This window comes from Heloderma suspectum, chromosome 3 (genome assembly GCF_057233095.1).
Source record: "Heloderma suspectum isolate Gila_16-S chromosome 3, 16-S_ref, whole genome shotgun sequence".
In the NCBI taxonomy this organism is placed as follows: Eukaryota; Metazoa; Chordata; class Lepidosauria; order Squamata; family Helodermatidae; genus Heloderma; species Heloderma suspectum.
The window spans coordinates 205,787,756-205,809,650 of record NC_139460.1 but is presented as its reverse complement, the minus strand read 5'-3'; the positions used below and the strand labels follow the sequence as shown (position 1 = coordinate 205,809,650).

Sequence of the window (21,895 nt, the reverse complement as noted above, 5' to 3'; positions counted from 1 at the left end):
TGATTTAGCTGACAGAAATAAGTAGCATCTTTCCTACACTGCCATCTTGTTTAGCAACAGTAATTCTTACAATCTTATTTCATCCAAACCAGATTTTTCAAGGACTCTATTATATTCAGCAATTTGCTATAGTTATATGGCATCACTCTCATATTTCCTATGGTTATGCAACATGGATCTTCAGTCCTAATAGAGTATCAGCATGTGTATCAAATGCCATTCTTCCAGGTTAATTATGCTTCGTCTTGATAAAGAGGTCCAGTGCCCTTGCATCTTCACAAGAGACCATTACATTATGTCAACAGTGCCTTATATCGCACCCCCCACATTTCCATTCTGTAACTATTCAAATATCACTATTATCCAAACTCAATGAGTGTTCCCCATAGTGCCCACAAGGTGCAAGCGCACAGAGACAGAACTCCCTTTTATCTGAATATCCAATTATCCAAACAATTTATGACATTTCTTTAGTCAGACAGATAAAGAAAATCCAACAATATGTAGCAAAGAGCTATGGATCCAGCCAGTTTGCAAAGGAAAAAAGAAGGGCGCTATTACAGATTTCAGTATGGCAGGGTGGGGGGCAAAGGGATTGCAGTAGGTGGGCAAGAGTCACAGCAAATATCAAAGGTCCAGCTCTTGAACATACGGAATACAGTGCAATCCTAAGCATGTTCAATGGGGCTTACTCCCAGGTAACAATCCACAGGATTATACCAATGCTGGCAATATTATCAACACTGGTCAAAACAGCCCCACCTGCTTTAAAAAATGGATTTGTGCCTTTGGCATGCATAGCTAGTACAGCCTTGTATTCCAGCAGTAGCCTGGTAGCCATAGACAACAAGGAATGGCATGCTGGCAATTCTGTCCAGTATAGAAACCAAGCAAGCTGCCAGAGGAGGGAAGACCCATGCTCTGCGCCCAGCACAAAAATGCAGCAGGCTGTTGCAGGTGGGACTTGGCTCCACCTTGACCAACCTCCAGCAGGCTGAAACATTTTTTAACAGGTTTGTCATTTTTGTGGGTTTATTTACAAGGTTGCGCTAGTATATAGGCTGTTTTAATTGCTTATAACAACTACTTCTCATTCAATAGACTTTTAAAATTGTTTCTAACCACCACCACCATTCGCTGAGCTAAGCAGAGGTATAGGTGTTCTTGAAGAATAATCAAATGTGGCTTGAAGCACAGAGTAGTTGTGAGGAATGCCTGTCTACCTTTCCTCCCTCAAAAGCCCCCGTGGAAGTGGCGGATCAGACACTTTTTCCTCCTAACTCGAGAAATGCTTTTCAAGGCAGCAGTAGGGATGTACGAAAGTGATTTACCTCTTGCGGATTATGTTGATGGTGGGGGGGAAGGCGCTCCGTCCCTCCCCCTGGAATCCTGGCCGGGAGGGGGAGGCGCTCCGTTCCTCCCCCTGGAATCCTCGAACGGCCAGCTGTGCTCCGCGGCAGCTCTGCAGAGTAGCCGGCCAGGCCTACCCTGGCCAGGCCAGAGCCGTCCGCAGCCGGATTTCCAGCCGCTGAGGGCTCTGGGTAAAACAAAATAAAAAACCGCATACGCAAATGGCGGCAGCTATGGCCGCTGCCATTTGCGTTCCTTCTTTTTGGCCGTCTTAATCTATGTAAATATTTACGTAGACTATGACGGCGAAAATAAAGGGGAACGCAAATAGCGTAGCGGGAGCTATTTGCATCCCTTTTTGATTCCCCGTTTTAGCTTACGTAAATCTTTACGTAGGCTAAAACGGGGAATCAGAAGGGGACGCAAATAGTGCCCACTATGCTATTTGCGTTCCCCTTTATTTTCGCCGTCATAGTCTACGTAAATATTTACATAGATTAAGACGGTAAAAAGAAGGAATGCAAATGGCGGCCCATAGCTACCGCCATTTGCGTATGCGGTTTTTTTAAGCCCACCCGACCATGACAGGCTACGTGAAAATTTACGTAGCCTATCACGTCTTTTTTTTTTTTTTAAACCTAGCCATGATAGGCTACGTAAATCTTCACATAGCCTATCACGTCTTTTTCTTTTCTTTTTTTTTTTACACAAGCCTGGAAATGGCGGCGGCGACAGCCAGTCGGAAGACCGGCTGCTGCCACCACCGCTGCTGGTGCCGCCGCCGCCCGGAAGATCCGCCCCAGGTGAGTCTCATCCTGGGGGGGGATCTGCGGGGGGGCGGGGGGGTGGCAGGCCGTTCCGCCACGGAGTTCAGGGGGCTGAATGCACTGGCATTCGGCCTCACCGAGATCCGTGGCGGAATTCTCTGATATCCCTAGGCAGCAGCTTGAATTGCATTTGTGAGATATTGCTCTTCATTTTCATCTCCCTCTGCATCTTTTTTAACATTGACACTGCATTTGATCGAAAGAACTGCAAGCAGAAGTAGCTATTTATCACTTCCCTCACATTCTGAGGCTGACTTGATCAGCATCTACTTCCAAACTGCCAAGGTCATGCCAGGATGTTCACATCCTGCAAAGCTACCGCCACAAAAGAATGAGGAGCATGCACTGTAGCAGAAACTGAAAGAATCTGGATAGTTTTACTTGGGGAAAGAGAATGAGAGGGAATAAATAATATCATCATAGCCCATAAATGAATGAAAGGGGAGTGACACTAGGGTGGGCAACCTGCAGCCCTCAGTTTAATGTGTCCCTCAGCTTAATTTCAAAAGCTTTCTGCAAGCAATCAGTTCAGACCACTGCAAGAGCAACCTCTCCCTCTTTCAGAGAGAAAGAGGGAGTGGCCGGCCTACTTTTTGTTCTAGCCTCACGCACTGTTGGCTTTGGTCCCTCCCCCTGCTAGAATGCAGCCTCCAACAGATTATCTCTAAGGGAATGTGGCCCTCAACCAGATAAAGGTTCCCTACCCGTGCAGGAGGAAGTCAAGATGTTTTTAGTTTAAAATGAGGCTGTAGCTATAAGAGCTGATTGCTTTACAGGTACTTTGAAAAACAGCTTTGTAATTTTATTTCATCTTGTCTGTTTACTACATTTGTACCTTGTCCATCCTCCAAGGAGCTCAGGGCAATGCACATGGTCAATCACTGCTTTATCCTCACAACAATGCCGTAAAGTAGGTTAGGCTGAGAGACAGTGACAGGCCCAAGGCACCCAGTCAGTTTGATGGTTGAGCAGGTATTTGAACCTGGGTCTCCCTTGCCTGAGTCCACAATGACTCTCTCAGGGCTCATTTATAAATGGTCTCTTCGTGGGAGTTTGTTCTGGTGCTTCAGTTGTGGCCTGCTGGGATCAGAATGAAACTTCCTGCCAATAATATAATCTTTTAATTTTCCTCTTGTCCTCAGAGGCAGCAGGAACAGCCATAACTAGCGATACATTGCTGGAAGGTTATGCATTACATTACATCTAGCCTATAACAGAGGATTTGGGAATGCAAGGCTAACAACCTAGGGGGTGGGGGAGATAGCAACTCCCCTAGCGGAACATTTTATGGGATTGCCACTAGAAAGCCATTACTTGCTTTTGCTTTCAGAGCCATAGTAAAGCTGGTTATTCCTCATGACAGAATTTAATTGAAAAAAGCAGCCTCACAGATTTTGAGACTACGGATTAGGGCTCCCCAAAGGTTAAATGCTTCAGACACTACAACGAGGATCTAATTACATAACTGATGAATCATCACTAACTAGGTTCCAGTTGAAAGAAAGACGTTTCAGATAATGGCAAAGGATAATTTATCGTATGGCACATTTACATCGCATTACAATAAAAAACCCCTTCATGGATCACTGCCTTGTTGTGGCAAAGGGGCTTGCGTAACTCAGTGAAGCCATAAGCTATGCCGTGCAGGGCCACCCAAGACGGACAGGTCATGGTGGAGAGTTCTGACAAAATGTGGTCCACTGGAGAAGGAAATGGCAACCCACTCCAGTATTCTTGCCAAGAAAACCCCATAGAATGTACCACAAGGATAAAAGATATGACGCTGGAAGATGAGCCCCTCAGGTCGGAAGGTTTCCAATATACTACTGGGGAAGAGCAGAGGGAATTTCCAAGTAGTGCCAGAAAGAGTGAAGCGGCTGGGCCAAAGCCGAAATGACACTCAGCTGTGGATGTGTCTGGTGGTGAAAAGAAAGTCCGATGCTGTAAAGAACAATATTGTTTAGGACCCTGGAATGTAAGATCAATGAATCAAGGTAAGCTGGAAGTGGCCCCATTAAGCCCCAAACATGACTGTGCAATGCACACAGGTGGGTGCTCATTAGATATACATACAAAAAGCAACTTTGGCCAATCTTTTAAGAGAGCAACCTGGGCTACCACCTCAAAAAGCTCTGACATGTTATGTTATGTTATGTTATGTTATATTATATTACAGTCAGGGCCAGAAATATTAGAACAAGGATAACTGTTTGGTAGTTGGCCTCTGTACACCACCACACTGAAGTTGAAAGGAAACACACCTAGATGGTAGCGAAGTCAGGACTTTCAGCTGTAATTCAAGGGGTTTGACAAAAGTGGGGCACTAACCATTCAGGAAGGACAGCCAGTGGCATACACACACCCCCATCGTTGGTGGCTCAGAAGTAATGGAACAACCCAACATCATCTCAAACTTAAGGATCACCTTTAATACCTGGATGAAAATCCTTTGCAGTCAGTGACTGCCTGAAGTCTGGAACCCATGGACATGACCAAATGCTGAGTTTCCTCCCTTGAGATGCTTTGCCAGGCCTTTACTGCAGCTGCCTTCAACTGCTGCTTGTTCGTGGGTCTTTCCGCCTTCAGTCTTGTCTTCAGTAAGTGAAAAGCATGCTCTGTTGGGTTGCGATCAGGTGACTGACTTGGCCATTGAAGAACTTCCCACTTCTTTGCCTTGAGAAACTCTTGGGTAGCTTTTGCTGTATGTTTTGGGTCATTATCCATCTGCAATATGAAGCGGCGTCCTATCAGTTTGGCAGCATTCGGCTGAATCTGAGCAGAAAGTATAGCCCTATACACTTCAGAATTCATCCTGCTGCTTTGATCAGCAGTCAGGTCATCAATAAACACCAGTGACCCGGTTCCATTGGCAGCCATACATGCCTATGCCATAACACTGCCTCCACCATGTTTGACAGATGATGTGGTATGCTTTGGAACATGAACTGTTCCTTTCCTTCTCCATACTTTTCTCTTCCCATCGTTCTGGTACAAGTTAATCTTGGTTGCATCAGTCCAAAGAATCTTATTCCAGAACTGGGCAGGCTTTTTTAGGTGTTTGCTGGCAAAGGCTAATCTGGCCTTTCAGTTCTTGAGCGTTACCCGTGGTTTGCGCCTTGTTATGATGCCTCTGTATTTACATTCATAAAGCCGTCTCTTGACTGTAGATGTTGACAATGACATGCCTACCTCCACAAGAGCGTTCTTGACCTGGCTAGATGTTGTGAAAGGGTTCCTCTTCACCATGAGCAGCATTCTGCGATCATCCACTTTAGTTGTCTTCTGTGGTCTTCCAGGCCTTTTGCTGGTGCTGAGCTTGCCAGTTAAGGCCTTCTTTTTCAGGATCTTCCAAACTGTTGTGTTGGCCACTCCCACTGTTTCTGCTATCTCTCTGATGGGTTTATGTTGTTTCCTCAGCCTAATGATGGCCTCCTTCACTCGCATGGACACCTCTTTGGACCTCATGTTGGGAGTTCCAGTGAACAGCTACCAAATGCAAATGTAACACTCAGAACCACCTCCAGGCCTTTTCTCTGCTTGATTGGTCATGGGGCACCCAGGAAACAGGCCACACCTGGCCATGCAGCTGCTTGTCAGCCATTCGTTCCATTACTTATGAGCCACCAACGATGGTGGGGGGTGTATGCCACTGGCTGTCCTTCCTGAATGGTTAGTGCCCCACTTTTGTCCAACCCCTTGAATTACAGCTGAAAGTCCTGACTTCGCTCCGATCTGGGTGTGTTTCCTTTCAACTTCAATGTGGTGGTGTACAGAGGCCAACTGCCAAAACAGTTATCCTTGTTCCAATATTTCTGGCCCTGACTGTATATTATATTAGCCTTTATTATATTTGGAAACATTCCCCATAGTTGCTGCTGTTAAAGTCTCACTTCCAGTGGGGTAAGCTTGGCAGCTGACATCTTTAGCTCCACAGCTAGGTCTGCCTCATCCTCCTTGCCTCTTTTTTCTACTACAGTAACTGTCTTCCACAACTGTCCTTTGACCTCTTTTTTTTTTATTTTCCTAATACACCCCAATATTTTTAATCCCCCCTCAGATTCCTTCTGGGTCTTCTAATGGTCAGTGCCCAACAAGGCATTACAGTTAACTTTTTTCATTTTGCTTAACATTCTCTGTAGGGGACAAAATTCAAGATAACCCGTATTTTATTTTTATCTTGTTTGCATCCTTCTGATCTATGGGCCCGGCCGGCTGATGAGGTTCCCCATAAAGGCAAGCCTGAGTACACCTAAGGTTTCTTCAGACCCCAGTGACCAGGAGCTGTGCTGGCTGAATGCATTGGGTTTGCTTCAGTGGCAATGATGTTGGACACTGTCAGTCTGCTAGGAGGCATTGCTGCGCATTTGTTTTTTAGGAGGTCTTGAACCAGTGTTATAGTCCCTGAAGCTTGAATAGAAAACCTCATGGCCCAAAGCTGGGACCTAGTATACTAAGGTATTGGACGCGGTGTGCTCTCAGAGCCCCCTTTAGTTGCGGCGGAGAACATGACTGTGAAACAAAGGCTCCTATGATTAGCTGGTAGTATAAAGCCTCTAGACTGGGTGGGCCCAGTAAGAATATTAAGAACCTTTACTTCTGCATCATCACCACGGCCAAGCCTCCTGCCATCTTGCACCTCAGGTTTCAGATCAAGCCACTGATGTTAGGTCTAGATTGAACTGGCAAATCTAGATTTGGGAATCATTGCCCAAGGTTCTAGCCTAGCCCTAAAATCAGCAATAACCTGTAAAAAGAGCTTGCTTAATTAAGGCTGCAATCCTATACACACTTCCATGGGAGTAAGACCCACCGAACCTGGGGTTTTTGTTTTTGTTCCCCTTCGTATTTGTGCTATGAGACTAAATGCATCTTTCACTTCTTCAAAGTACCTCGCAGGGTGAATTCTTGGTTTTAACTGCTTTCCTTTTTAATTCACACCTCAGTCAAAGCACAATGCTAGGTAGAACTGGTGTAAAGAATGTAACTGTCCAGACAGAATCAATAAGCAAAGTGATGTACTTGACAGTTCAAACACAAATAACTGGTCTGAGAGCTTTTACATGCTGCTTGTATAACAGTGGGAAAGCCATTTTGTTTGTTTTTTCTCAGTAAAGCCTTGCAAAGTAACTAAGCTAAACATCTTGGTCAAAGGACTTGGATAACAGTATTTTAAGTAACACCACACAGATATAAGCACCACTCAGGATGGTTCACACATGTGTACCAGCTGCTTCCCCCACCCCCTTCTCCATATGACCTCTCATGTGTATGGAATCATGTGGAGAAAGGTCAGAATGAATCAGGTTTATGCTTGAAATATGCTAGGAAGTTCTGTTTTCTTAATAAAACTTTGGACACCTGCTGGAATTTGATAACTTCCTGTTGACTTTGGGGTGCTGCCCTTTTGCTATGAGACGCACTATTCACCAGTCCTCAAAACAATGTTCCCTTCCTTCCCACTTGTAAATAGCATAAAACCATTTGCATGTAGTCACCTCTCCTGCTTGGCTGCTCACTCACTCCTTCTAGGACCTCCCGCCACACCAGGCCTGAAACCTCACGACTCACAACGGCAAATACAGCCCATCAGCTACCTATTGTGGCCTGTCGGGTGCTACCCTAGATACCCTTTCCTGCTTTTCCATTCCTGGGCAGGCAAGAAAACCAAGAGGCTAATTAAGTCGCAGAGGAATCATAAGGCGTGATGACCTGAGCTAGAGAGAGCAGTTAAAGATATTACAAAATCACATAAAATGTTAATGAAACTCTTGTTGGTGGTAAAGATTTGAGCTCATCTGAAGCTCTTCTTTGGTAAAACATATCCTTGAGAGATTTAAAATTACCACCACCCCACAAAATATCCCAAACAAAAATGTTACAGGGATCAGAGCAGCAAGTTTTTTAAAAAGTTTTTTTTTATGCTTACTAGTAGCTCAGGCCGCTGCTCTCCCTTCTGCTGATAAGAGACAAAAATGTACCTTGTGCTTAAATTTGTTGGAATTCTTATTCTCTTTCTTATTTAGGTCAATGAAGTAGTGAGTGATGCGTTCCTTAGATTTGGAATCCATGTCCCATGAAATCTTGAAGGAATCGCAGGTGATGTTGCTGATCTTGATGTTGTGTGGGACAGGAAGCTCCTCCATCTCTGCAATCCCGCTATCTTGCGATTTATTCCCTGTACAGAGATGGTTACAAAATTGTATTCATTAGCGAGAGCACCATGAGAGAGTTTGCCACTTGGAATTTTCTTGGGAAATGAAAGGGAATTGTTTCCTTTAAAAAAGGCACAGGATGGAAATCGTAGCGGGGGGGGGGGGTCCAAAGGGGGATCCCAGAGCGGGAAGCCAAGAACGGCAGAGCCAGAGTAGAACATGTCAGGGCAGAGCTAGAGGGCAGAGCAGAAATGGGCAGGTTATGGGTGGAGCTCAGCAGAATTTGGAGACTGTCAGATCCCAAGGCCTGGTCCACACAGTCAGCAGAATGAGGTGGTAGAATGGGCCATACCACTATTCATTACATTTTATTGTATGTATGTATGTATGTATGTGTGTGTGTGTGTGTGTATATGTATACATACATACATACATACATATATATATATATATGCATGCTGATCTTTCATCCTATTTGGATTTCAGGATAGTGTACAATTAAAAAAATAATGCAATTGATTTACATCCAGTTTCAAAACCAGGAGTTTCCCAAATTGTAGCAACGGAAATTCAAGATTAGAGGTCCCTCTACCAGAACAGGGGGTTCACATTTTTGGATGCTTTTCCATGTAAAAAACCCAAACAGAGACACTTTTGCAAGTAAAAATAATCAAGAAGAATGGTTCGAGCTCAGACTGCCCCTTGCTCTGTTAGCTTTCTACTCACAGGAATTTAATTTGAAACAAAACACAGGAAGCATTCAAAAATGTGGTTGCTCACCCACGATCTGAAATGGTACAGTCCATTCTGTCACCTTATTTTGCTGCTTGAGTAGACCATGCTCAAGTGGTTACCTGACAGAACAACGTTTTACCATTTGAACCAGTACCAGCCACCCGGCAACCCCATACAAGTATACAGAAGTAACAAAGGAGGAGCTAGAAAATGTGCATCTTCATGCACAGCACATGAGCATTTATATTCACATAAACCATGCCTGCCAATAAATTCTATGGGATTATCCGCATGACTAAATGTTCATCAATGTTAGTTAAGACTTCACAGTCTGGTTCACAGTACATCCTAGAAAAAGTGGAGCTGAGCCAACGTGACTTTTAAAAAAAACTATCCTGAGAGACATATGAAGTAATTAATGTCAGAGAGAACTGTTGCTGTTCCAGAAATTATTGCTTTGCTAATTTAATAGCTAACCCCAGCCACTAACAGTCAACTAGAAAAAAGAGCACAAAAATTAATCTTTATTGTGCATTTCGAGCAGGGATATTATGAAGGCTTTAATGCTTACATGCAGGAATGCAAATGTCTGATAACAATAATAGCAGCAGCAATAATAGTAACAGCATTTTTACTGTGCAACCTTTCCAGACCAGAATATTAGGCCGGTGCTTAAACTAAGTGCTCAGTACCAACGGTACAAGATGATCCAGGGATTGTATTTATTAAAGGCCACAATCCAGCCAAAGTTAAGCAGTTGTAAATCCCATTGGTTTCAGTAGAAGAGTTAAGCACTTGCTTAAACCTCTTCCACTGAAATCAACAGGGTTTAAATATGCTTCCCTTTGACAAGATTATGCCTTATTTATTTATTAAAACATTTACTAACCACTTTTCAGCTTTGGCTCTCAGAGCAGCATACAGGAGAAGACATAAACAACAATAAATACCATGAAACAAGTTGTAGCACCAGTTTAAAGTTCAGCATGTGTTTCCCTCCCCTACTCGGGAAGTACAATAAATCAGACTTCTGGCAAATTTTGATTCCACCATAACTGCAGGCCATCCACACTCAGAAAGCATGTTTAGGTGTCATTTTTGTTTTCATGCTATCTCCCTCCCAAAATACACAAGCACAATCTAGTTCAGGCTAAAACATTTTTAGGTTCTGATGACCTCAAATGAGGGAGAGGGAGGGGGTTGTTGAATATTTCCTTACTGTCCCAATAAAAATCAGTAGGATTTAAACAGCTTGGCTGGATCGTGCACAAAGATTTCTACAACTATTATGTACAACCCCAGGACAATGCATTAGCATAGGAGTGGGGAAACTTTTTCAGCACAAGGGCCATGTTCCTTCATAGGTATTCTTTTGGGGGGCACATGGCAGTGGTTGTCTGGGGAAAGCCACATACACATTCAGGACAGATGGGGCTCTAGAATTAAGATAGGGTTGGGCAACTTGTATTCCTCCAGATGTTTTGGCCTACAACTCCCATCAGCCTTAGCCAGCATAGCCAATGAGGGAATCATGAGCAGGGGCGTTATTACGAAGGGCCCACCTGGGCATGGGCCCTGGATCTTTGTTGGGCTGTGCCCCAGATCTTTTGAGCTGTCCTAATTGCCATTTTCTTTAACATTTTCCCATTGACTTGCATTGGAAAACAAAAATGGCCATAACTTTTTTAGTTTGTAGGACAAATACATGAAATTCGGAGGCTTGGTAGCCCCCATGGAACTGATCGAATCTACCAAATTCCAGGCAGTTAGGTCCAGTGGCTTTTCTGCTAGTCAGAAGTAAAATTTGCTATTTTCAAGTAAATCTGTCAAAGCAAAGAGCTATATTTTTTTCCGCTTTCACATACATAAATGGAATTTGGGGACCTGCCAGCCCCCATAGAGATGACTGAGCCTGCCAAATTTCAGACAGGCCTAGTGGCTTTCGTGCTAGCCACATGTAAAATTTGCTTTTTCCAAGAAAATGTGTCAAAGCAAAAAGCTATAATTTCTTTGTTCTTCCACATAAGTGTACAGAATTTGGAAACTTGGCAGCCCCCATGGAGCTGATAGAATCTGCCAAATTTCAGGCAGTTATGTCCACTGACTTTTGTGCTAGTCACAGGTAAAGTTTGTTATTTTCAAGAAAATGTGTCAAAGCAAAGAGCTATATTTTTTTTGTGCTTCCACATATGTGCATGGAATTTGGGGATCTGGAAGCCCCTATAGAGATGACTGAGCCTGCCAAAGTTCAGACAGTTAGGTCTAGTGGCTTTTGTGCTAGCCACAGGTAAAATTTGCTTTTTCCAAGAAAATCTGTCAAAGCAAAGAGTTGTAATTTTTTTGTGCTTCCACATATGTGTATGGAATTTGGGGACCTAGCAGGCCCTATGGAGCTGACTGAGCCTACCAAGTTTCAAACAGTTAGGTCCAGTGGCTTTTGCGCTAGCCATGCGTAAATTTTCCTTTTCTCAAAGTCTAAAACAAAAAGTAAAACCTGTCAAGCCACCCAGGGGATTAGAGATCCTAATCAGAAGGTGTTTAAGGTGACCATTAGGAGGTGACTATCCCTAATCTCTGGTGTAGGGTTTTTTGAAGGTGCAAAAAACCTCTCTCCCCCTACTTTTCTTTTCTGCTCTTACATGCCCACTGTTGGGAGCTTGCCTGCAATGAAATTTTGAAGAGGGAGAAAGAGGGGAAGAAAGAGCTCCATGTGAAATACTGGTATTTCACAACGCATCTGATTTTATTGCCCCAAACTGGAACCTTTGGCTTCTGTAGAAGTTTAGTAGCTTCAGTACAGCAAAAGATCCGATCAGCCTCCACAAACTTCTTTCTCCCCCTCCACTTTAATTTCTCCTAAGTAGCTGTAGGACTCAAATAATCCAAAAGGGAGGGTTAGGACTATGTGGTGTCATGATTGAGAAACTGCTGGGGCTTTTAAATAGGTTCTACCATTTTTAAAAAGCTAGAAAAAGCCCTCAGCCACCTCACCTCATAAAGTTCATTTAAGTACGTGCAATCCTTACAAACCCTCCACAACCTCCTAAATTCCTCTGAAGTACTACCTCTCTGAAAGAAGCCACTTGGCTTAGGGAATTGTCTCTATCCCCCCCCCCCCACACACACATTTCCAATCACCATTCTTCTTTTCTTCTTCCTTCACCTCCCCTATCCTGTTCTTTCTTTCTTTTCTTTATTCCACCCAGAGCATGTCTGGGGGAATTCTTAAAGAGAATTCTCTTTGGTGGGCAAGAGAAGTTCTGAACTGTATTTGACTTTATACAGACAGACAAGAGGGTTGGTTTTTCTCCTTCTCCTCACTCAAGTCTTTGAGAAGAGTGGGTTCACATGGTCGTAGAGAAACAAATCTGGGGCTATTTTGTTTGTCAGTTGCCATTATCCAGCAATAGGAAGGGCTGTAGCTCAGTGGCAGAGCACATGCCTGGCATGCAGAAGGTCCCAGGTTCAATCCCCAGCATCTCCAGGTAGGGCTAGGAAAGAATCCTGCCTGAAACTGTGGAGAGCTGCTGCTTCCAGTCAGTGTCAACAATTCTGCGCTAGATGGGCCCAGGGTCTGACTTGGTACAAGGCAGCTTCCTATTTCCTGTGAACAGAAAGCTTTGATGCAAATAGGAATTTTGGGTGTTGTTGTTGTTTTTTTTTTTAAGTGGAAGGGATATAAATATTGCTAATTTATGCAATCCTACGTATGCCTGCTCAGAAGTCCCATTATGTTTAATGAAGCTTACCCTCTGGAAAGTGTGCATAGGATTCCAGCACAAGTTACTTTTGCAGGGGGGGTTGCACCTTGATGTTCTGCATGTTTACTCAGAAATAAGTCCTGAGTTGTGAGCATGGTACTGCTGGGTTTATCCAGTGCTTACTCAATGAATTGTCAACCCTTTCAGCTCAGTCCTATGCATGTTTTGTCATTTGTGGGTTTGGGGTTGTTGTTTTTTTGCATGAACTCTAGCTTCAGTGGTGAGAGAAAGGCACTTAGTGCATGCTCAGAGTTTCTCCACAACTGAGCCCTAGTTTTGAAAACAGATTCATTGGCTGAATCCTGGTGAAGTCTTGGCACAAATAAAGTTATGGGGAAGAAGATACAATGACAACTTGTGCATAACAAAGAGGAGGTAGAGAGGAGTTGCACAAAACAAGACATCTGTTTTGATGAAGAGTTGCTGGAGGATGGTAGAATGAGGAGGGATGGTTGCATGGAGGGGAATAGAATTGGTAGGGGGAGAATGTAAGTGCTTAGTGATGAAAGAAAAACATTCTGCACATGCTCAGAGGCACTCTCTATTTAAGAACATAAGAAGAGCCATGCTGTATCAGACCAAGGTCTATCTAGTCCAGCATTCTGTTCACACAGTGGCCAACCAGCCGCCCATGGGAAACCCACAAGCAAGACATGAGTGCAATAGCACCTTCCCACCCATGTTCCCCTGCTGCTAACATTGGTGAAATGTAAATAAATTCCAGTAATTCTACATTTGCAGGCATGTATATCCTTCAGAAACTTTGCAGGTTTCTGCCTGGGGGACACCTCTAATGACCTGTGCATTTTCATACAGATTTACCCAAAAGCTATTGGGGAAGGGGTGAAGGGTAGGGAAAGCAAATCACTCCCTCCCCTAAACTGGAGAACTCCCCTTCCACATGAACTGCTGCACCTATCCTTTCGAAACTTTGCTGGTTTCTTACTTAGGGGCAACTGTAGTCTGTCTGTAACTTTCAGAACAATGGTCCACAAGGAACTAGGAATGTTGGAGAATTCCGCCACGGATTCCAGGGAAGCTGAATTCCAGTGAATTTGGCCCCTTGGAATCCATGGTGGAACGAAGCAACCCCCCCGCCACCCCGCGAAATGGGCCTGGAACGGAGCCTACCTGGTGTCGGCTGTCCGGTGGTCCGTGAATGGCGGCCGCATCTGCGGCCTCCATTCGCCTTCCTTCGAATGGCCGTGATAGGCTATGTAAGTATTTACGTAGTCTATCACAGCTAATGTAGGGACGCCATTTGCATCCCTGTGGAGGCCGTGATAGGCTACGTAAATACTTACATAGCCTATCACAGCAAAAGGCAGCAACGCAAATGGCGGCCGCTACGCCATTTGCGTCCCTGCCTTTTCTTTTGCTGTGATAGGCTACGTATATATTTACATAGCCTATCACGGCAAAAGACAGGGAGGCAAATAGCGTAGCAGCCGCCATTTGCATCCCTGCTTTTGCCGTGATAGGCTACGTAAATATTTACGTAGCCTATCACGGCTCAGCGAAGGGACGCAAATGGCAGCACCTACGCCAGCTGCCATTTGCGGCCGCAGACCTGCCACAGCTGGATGCCCGGCTGCGGATGCACCCAGCTAGCGGCTCCGTGGAGTTTCCACGGAGCAGAGCTGGCTGGGGAGGATTTTGGGGGGAGGGACAGAGCGCCTCCCCCCCACCGCGGATGCCACTTACGAAACAGGTAAGTGGTTTCGTACATCCCTACAAGGAACATAGGGAGATAAGTATGTCCTCTTTTGGAGACCTCAGAATGTCAAGGCCACCCTTGCACAAAAACCATTGTGGCTAGCATTCTGAAATTTGGCAGACATGATCTCCTCTGATGGGGCAATGAATCCTGAAATTTTTATCCAATTCTTCCAAGGAATTAAAACGTTATTGGCAGTTCCCTTTAAAAGAAAATCAAAATATAAACCCTGCACCTATTTTTCTGACATTGGGCAGGTGTTATCCCCTTCTAGGGGGCTACTATACCTGAAATTATCCAGTTCTGACCAAGAGAAAAAAGTTAGAGGTGTTGTTTTTTTCTAATTTCCCATGGTAGTCAACAGGAAGAATAAAGACTCATTTTTCCAAACCTTGACTCAGGTTTGGTGCTGAGCTGAAGTGGTCCGACTACAAATTGGCCAGAGCAGAAGTGGGATGTTTTCCAAAGTGCTGAATTTGAAGTGGGGTGGGGGGGTCAGTGCACACTTCTTATGTATGTAATCTATACACACACGCAAGCACACTGCATGCAGGCACGCACGCACGCACGACACACACACACACTAGGTGTGCGCTTAGACTCGTGTGTGTGTGTGTGTATGTGTATGCAAATTTGTGTTATGGGCCTGTGCCCCGGATCTTTTAAGACCCTAGCAATGCCCTTGATCATGGGTATTATAGACCAAAACATCTGGAGGGCCACAAGCTGGGAAATGCTGTGCTATATGATCACAACCAGGGACCTGGGAGAGGGCTTCAATAGTAAAAGGAACACACTTTATGTGCTTTTCTGCCAGAAAAACCGTTAATAAATATTGAAACAATAAATAAAATCTGGGTAGCAGGCTTCTGAAACTCACTATCCTCCTCTCAAAATCTGATGTCTGCAATCCCAAAGCAACCTTTCAAACATGTGAATTTGATTAACTTTGATTTCATGTGTGTGAAGTTTGTGAAGAATGCATAATAGTATGCCTTTATACATGCAGTTGCAACTTCAGATTTGTTTTCCGACATTTATTTTGGCTCAGCAGTCTAGGACAGCAAAACCCTTTGGACTAGCCCATCAGTGTGCAAAGCATTCCACAGTCGGTCCCCCATTAATGCCATCTGCCTTTTTTCTTGTTCGAGCCACACTGTGCAAATAGTTGCATAAAGAACATGTCTTTTTAAACTGTATCTGAGGTTTTACAACTGTGTGTCTAGCAATTATTTCTCCTGCTGCAACCTTTGGTGACCAGTCTAGGTGTATTTAGGTTGCACTGCAGTTTCCTGAGAGCGCGCCATCAAATTTCTGCAGAGAGAGAGACAGAGAGACACCAAGACTGACCAATTGCCTACTGAGCCCCACAAGGATCAGTGCCAGTACTAAAATTAGACTTTCTCCTGCATAGCAGCTCTGTCCTGCAGCGATGCCACCAGCCAGTGCTAACGTGGCAAGGATGATGTGATGTTTATCAGCTCCATACCGCGTAAGAAGGCGGGGAGCTGCAAACGGACAATGCAGAAGGAGAATAGGAGAGGAACAAGGAAGGGTGAAAAGGACAGCACACCATGGAGCTAGGAAAGTGTGAAGGGGAAAGACAGAGAAAGGCAGATGGGGATAAGGCTTTAATCCATGGGAGAAGAATGCGTACATTTCAAAGATGTGCACAACTGATGCATACATTTGGGGAAATATGCACAAAAATACACATGAACTTTCACGTGAAAAGAAAAAAAACAAAGCTTGCAATCTGATACAGACATGAGATGGAATGAGCTTTGAGGTGGAATTTGGAAAACATCGACGAGCTTGGGTTTTTTGCTTGTACGCACATCCCTAGAGAAAGCCAAGCTAAAGCATTTGGCATTTATAGAAAACTCCGAAAGAAAGCGGCCTTCAGTTGCCGGCCAAATGACAGTGGACCTCTTTCCAAGATAAAAGATCTGCATGGGCTTCTCCTTGAGTTGACAGTGGCGTTTGCTGTGAACAGATGCATTGCAGGCAGGAATTCAACAGGTGCAGTTCTCACCAGCATGGGGATGCAGTGAGGGCAGTCCCGGCATTAAAGGTAGGCTTTGTTGGGCACCTACTAAGGGCCAAAACCCCAGCAGGGGCTCACTGACAAACTCCTTGGAGTTGCTCCTCCTCTTCACCATTGCAACCTGCTTGTTCACCTGCCTCTCACTCTGGCCCAGACAGAGGTGGTAGTGAGGAAGAGGAGGAGGAGGAGGCAGAGATGCCACTGTCTCCTTGCTCACTGGCTCTCTGTCTGTCAAGCAAGCAAGTGATAGCAATGATGAGAGAGAGGATGAGGAGCAACAGCAGCTGGTGACAGTGGTGAGAAGGTAAACACACTGAGAGAGGGGACCCATAGAAGATGTCTTGCCCAAAGGCCCTCAAAAACTTGGAGTTGGCACTGAGCGAGGGGAAGCTGCACCCATCAGATGTCTGCATACCGTGCGAACTGTTAACGGCACTGAGCCTCCAACAGGGGAAAACATTTTGCCTCAAAGATGGCGAACAATATTATTCAAACCAAGCGAGTGACAATCCAGCTCTTAACAGGACTGCAAGTGTCCATGTTTTCTAACGAAAGAGGATGCAAACTGGCTTCCTGAGTTTATTTGGAATTATCTAAACAAGTTCTCCAACTACTGGTTACTCATTTCAGCATAATTCAGAAGTCCAGCAGAAAATGCCTGTGATTATAACATGTCCAACACTTGTACCCAAGAGCCACAGTAGCCATGGCAATAAGGTGGCTGGGAAAAACTCCTGACCATCTCTAATCAAAGACTCTAGAGATGCAAGCTATCTTCACGAGAGACAGCAATGGGAGGAGCCCATCAACTAGCAATGTACAACATTAATATATGAGGAACAAGTAGTGATCTGATGCTGCTGGATTGTTTCATGTTTGAAGCCAAGCAGGTCTGGACCTGGCCAGTGCCTACATGGGAGACTCCCTGGCAGGGCCACTACTAGCATTTTCTATGTCTGAGGCAGGCTCTGAATTCTGCACCCCATTCCAAGGACCAGACTACACAAGTTCAAAAGATATGGGAGATCATATAAAAAGCATAATGCAGAAGTACACAACAACACTGAACCGGATGTTCTAAGGTTGCAGAATTATCCTTGGAGGATAGCAAGTATTTGGAAATGGTTTAATCCACACAGTGAGGTCATGAGGGTTAGCAACTTTTTTTTTTTAGAAAATGGTACAGAATTTAACACAATACAAAACCAATATACTCATAAGCACAGAAGAAGAACTATGCTGGATCAGACCAAGCATCCATCTAGTCCAGCATTCTGTTCACACAGTGGCCAACCAGCTGCCCACAGGAAACCCACAAGCAGGACATGAACACAACAGCACCCTCCCACCCATGTTCCTCAGCAACTGGTGTACATAGGCTCACTGCCTCTGGTACTGGAGGTAGCACATAGCCATCAAGACTGGGAGCCATTTATAGCCTTTGCCTCCAGGAATTTCTCTAACCCCCTTTTAAAGCCATCCAAACTGGTAGCTATTGCTACATCCTGTGGTAGCAAGTTCCATAGTTTCATTATGCGCTGTGTGAAGAAGTACTTTATTATTATTATTATTATTATTGATATATATACCCTGCCTTTTTCCCAATACTGGGACACAAGGCGGCTTACCAAAATTAAAACATATACAATTAAAACATATGAAAATATACAAAAGTTAAAATATAAATTAAACAACAATATAATTAAAATTATATTAAAACTTCCTTTTATCTGTCCTGAATCTCCCACCAATCAGCTTCATAGGATGACCCCGGGTTCTAGTATTGTGAGAGAGGGAGAACAATGTCTCCTTATCCGCATTCTCCACACCATACATAATTTTGTAGACCCCTGTCATGTCTCCCTATACCCTCCTTTTTTCCAAGCTAAACAATCCCAGCTGTTGTAACGTTCTCTCATAGGGCGGATGCTGCAGCCCCTTGATCATTTTAGTTGCCCTTTTCTGCACTTTTTCCAGCTCTACAATATCTTTTTTTAGGTGTGGTGACCAGAATACTGTGGACACAGTATTCTAAGTGTGGTTGCTCCATAGATTTGTATAGGGGCAGGGCAGTATGATATTGGCAGTTTTATTCTCAATGCCTTTTCTAATTATGCCTAACAGGGAGTTTGCCTTTTTTTTACAGTGGCTGCACGCTGGGTTGACATCTTCATTGAGCTGTCCACCACAACCCCAAGACCTCTTTCTTGGTCAGGCACTGCTAGCTCAGATCCCATAAGGCTATACTTGAAGTCCGGATTTTTTGCCCCAACGTGCATCACTTTACATCTGCTTACACCGAACCACATTTGCCATTTAGATAGGGATGGCAGAGAATTCTGCCACGGATTTCAGTGAGGCCGAATGCCCCTGAAACCCGTGGTGGAACGGCCTCCCACCCCCCACCACTCCGCGGAATCCCCCCGGGACGAAGCTTACCTGGGGCGGATGCGGAAGTGGTGGCGGCTGCGGCGGCAGCTCCAGCAGCGGTGGCTGGTGTCTTGGCTGCTGCTGCGGCCGCAAATGGCAGCCATCGTAGCGGCCGCCATTTACATCCTTCCAGGCTACGTAAGTATTTACGTAGCCTATCACGGCAAAGAGCAGGGGTGCAAAGCCGTTTGTGTAGCTGCCTTTACCGTGACAGGCTACGTAAAAACTTACATAGCCTATCACGGCAGCCTGGAAGGACGCAAATTGCGGCTGCTACGACAGCCGCCATTTGTGGCTGCAGCAGCCCAGCCGCGGCTGGAACTTCGGCTGCGGCTGGCCCTGGCTGGTGGCTCTGCGGACCTGCCGCGGAGTGGAGCCAGCCGAGGAGGATTCCGGGGGGAGGGACGGAGCGCCTCCCCCCCACCGCGGATGCCCCAGCGCAGAACCAGGTAGGAGTTTCATACATCCCTACATTTAGATGCCCATTCTCCCAGTTTGGAGAGATCCTTTTGGAGCTCTTCACAATCCCTTTTTGTTTTAATCACCCTAAATAATTTGGTGTCATCCACAAACTTGGCCATTTCACTGCTCACTCCTAATTCCAGATCATGTATGAACAGGTTGAAAAGCATTGGTCTAATACAGATTGCTGTGGGATCCCACTATTTACTTCCCTCCATTGGGAGAATTTACCATTTATTCCTACTCTCTGCTTTCTGTTTTTTGACCTGTCCTCTTATTCTATGAGAGCCTCGTGTGGCACAGAGTGGTAGGCAGCAGTATTGCAACCGAAACTCTCTGCACGACCTGAGTTTGATCCCAGCAGAAGCTGGGTCCCAGTAGCTGGCTCAGGTCGACTCAGCCTTCCATCCTTCCGAGGTCAGTAAAATGAGTACCCAGCTTGCTGGGGGAAAGGTAGTCACGACTGGGGAAGGCAATGGCAAACCACCCCGCTACAGTCTGCCATGAAAATGCCAGCGAAAGCGGCGTCCCTCTAGGAGTCAGCAATGACTCAGTGCTCGCACAGGAAGAACCTTTCCTTTCCTTATTCTATGACTGCTAAGTTTATTCAGGAGTAGGGATGTATGAAAGTCACTTACCTTTTCGCAGGGGTGATTCGCGGTGGGGGGGAGGCGCTCCACACCAGTCCCCGAAATCCTAACCCGGCTGGCTCCGCTCCGCAGCAACTCCGCGGAGCCGCCGGCCGGGTGCATTCGCAAATGATCAAGGGGCTGGAGGCCGCCATTTGTGTTCATGTTTTTGGCTGTGATAGGCTACGTAAATATTTACGTAGCCTATCACAGCAAAAGACATGGGCGCAAATGGCGGCCGCTACGCCATTTGTACCCCTGTTTTTTTACCGTGATAGGCTACGTAAATATGTACGTAGCCTATCACGGCAAAAAAACCAGGAATGCAAACGGTGGCAGCTATGGCGGTCGCCATTTGCGTTCCCTTTTTTTGCCGTGATAGGCTACGTAAATATTTACGTAGCCTATCACAGCAAAAAAACAGGAACGCAAATGACGGCCGCCATAGCTGCCACTGTTTGCGTTCCTGGTTTTTTTTTGCCGTGACAGGCTACGTAAATACTTACATAGACTATCATGGCCTCTGCAGGGATGCAAATGGCAAAAAGCTAAGTATTTACGTAGCCTATCACGGCCTAAATGGGGAAGCGAATGGTGGCCGCAGATGTGGCTGCCATTCGCAAAGCAGTGCAAACGGCACCAGGTAAGTGCTCTGTTTCGCGCGCCTTTCGCGGGGTGGTGGAGCAGGGGGCTTCATTCTGCCATGGATTTCAGGGGGCCAAATGCACTGGCATTCGGCTTCACTGAGATCTGTGGCGGAATTCTCTGACATCCCTACTTAGGAGTCTTTGGTGAGGGACTTTGTCAAAAGCCTTTTGGAAGTCCAAGTAAACAGTGTCTACTGGATCACCCCTGTCTACATGTTTATTGACACTCTCAAAGAACTCTGAAAGGTTAGTGAGACAGAACTTACCTTTGCGGAAGCTGTGTTGATTCTTTTTCAGCAGGGCTTATCCTTCTATATGCTTACTAGTTTTATCTTTAATAATGCCTTCAACCAATTTAGCTGAAACAGACCTTCAGCTAACCAGCCTGTAATTTCTCGGATCCCCCTGGATCCCTTTTTGAAAATTGGTATTACATTGGCCATCTTCCAGTCTGGTATAGAGGCTGATCTTAGGGACATGTTGCACATTTTGGTTAGAAGATCAACAATTTCATATTTGAGTTCTTTGAGAACTCTAGGATGGATACCATCTGGTCCCAGTGATTTACAGTCAGGGCCAGAAATATTGGAACAAGGATAACTGTTTTGGCAGTTGGCCTCTGTACACCACCACATTGAAGTTGAAAGGAGACACACCCAGATGGGAGCAAAGTCAGGACTTTCAGCTGTAATTCAAGGGGTGTGACAAAAGTGGGGCACTAACCATTCAGGAAGGACAGCCAGTGGCATACACACACACCCATCGTTGGTGGCTCAGAAGTAATGGAACAAACCAACATCATTTCAAACTTAAGGATCACCTTTAATACCTGGATGAAAATCCTTTGCAGTCAATGACTGCCTGAGGTCTGGAACCCATGGACATGACCAAATGCTGAGTTTCCTCCGAGATGCTTTGCCAGGCCTTTACTGCAGCTGCCTTCAGCTGCTGCTTGTTTGTGGTCTTTCTGCCTTCAGTCTTGTCTTCAGGAAGTGAAAAGCATGCTCTATTGGGTTGCGATCAGGTGACTGACTTGGCCATTGAAGAACATCCCACTTCTTTGCCTTCAGAAACTCTTGGGGAGCTTTTGCTGTATGATTTGGGTCATTATCCATCTGCAATATGAAGCGGCGTCCTA

At 45.2% G+C, this 21,895-nt stretch overlaps 1 protein-coding gene across 2 annotated transcripts in view; it reads right to left on the bottom strand.

Moving 5' to 3' along the window:
* The window catches only part of PHYHIPL (phytanoyl-CoA 2-hydroxylase interacting protein like), a 117,745-nt gene that overhangs the window by 23,950 nt on the left and 71,900 nt on the right, over positions 1-21,895 (bottom strand). For both annotated transcript variants that reach the window (XM_084845342.1, XM_084845341.1), the window contains one exon: positions 8,156-8,352. In XM_084845342.1, the coding sequence (XP_084701468.1) occupies positions 8,156-8,320 (165 nt within the window). In that variant the 5' untranslated portion in view covers positions 8,321-8,352. The remainder of the gene's footprint in view (positions 1-8,155; positions 8,353-21,895) is intronic.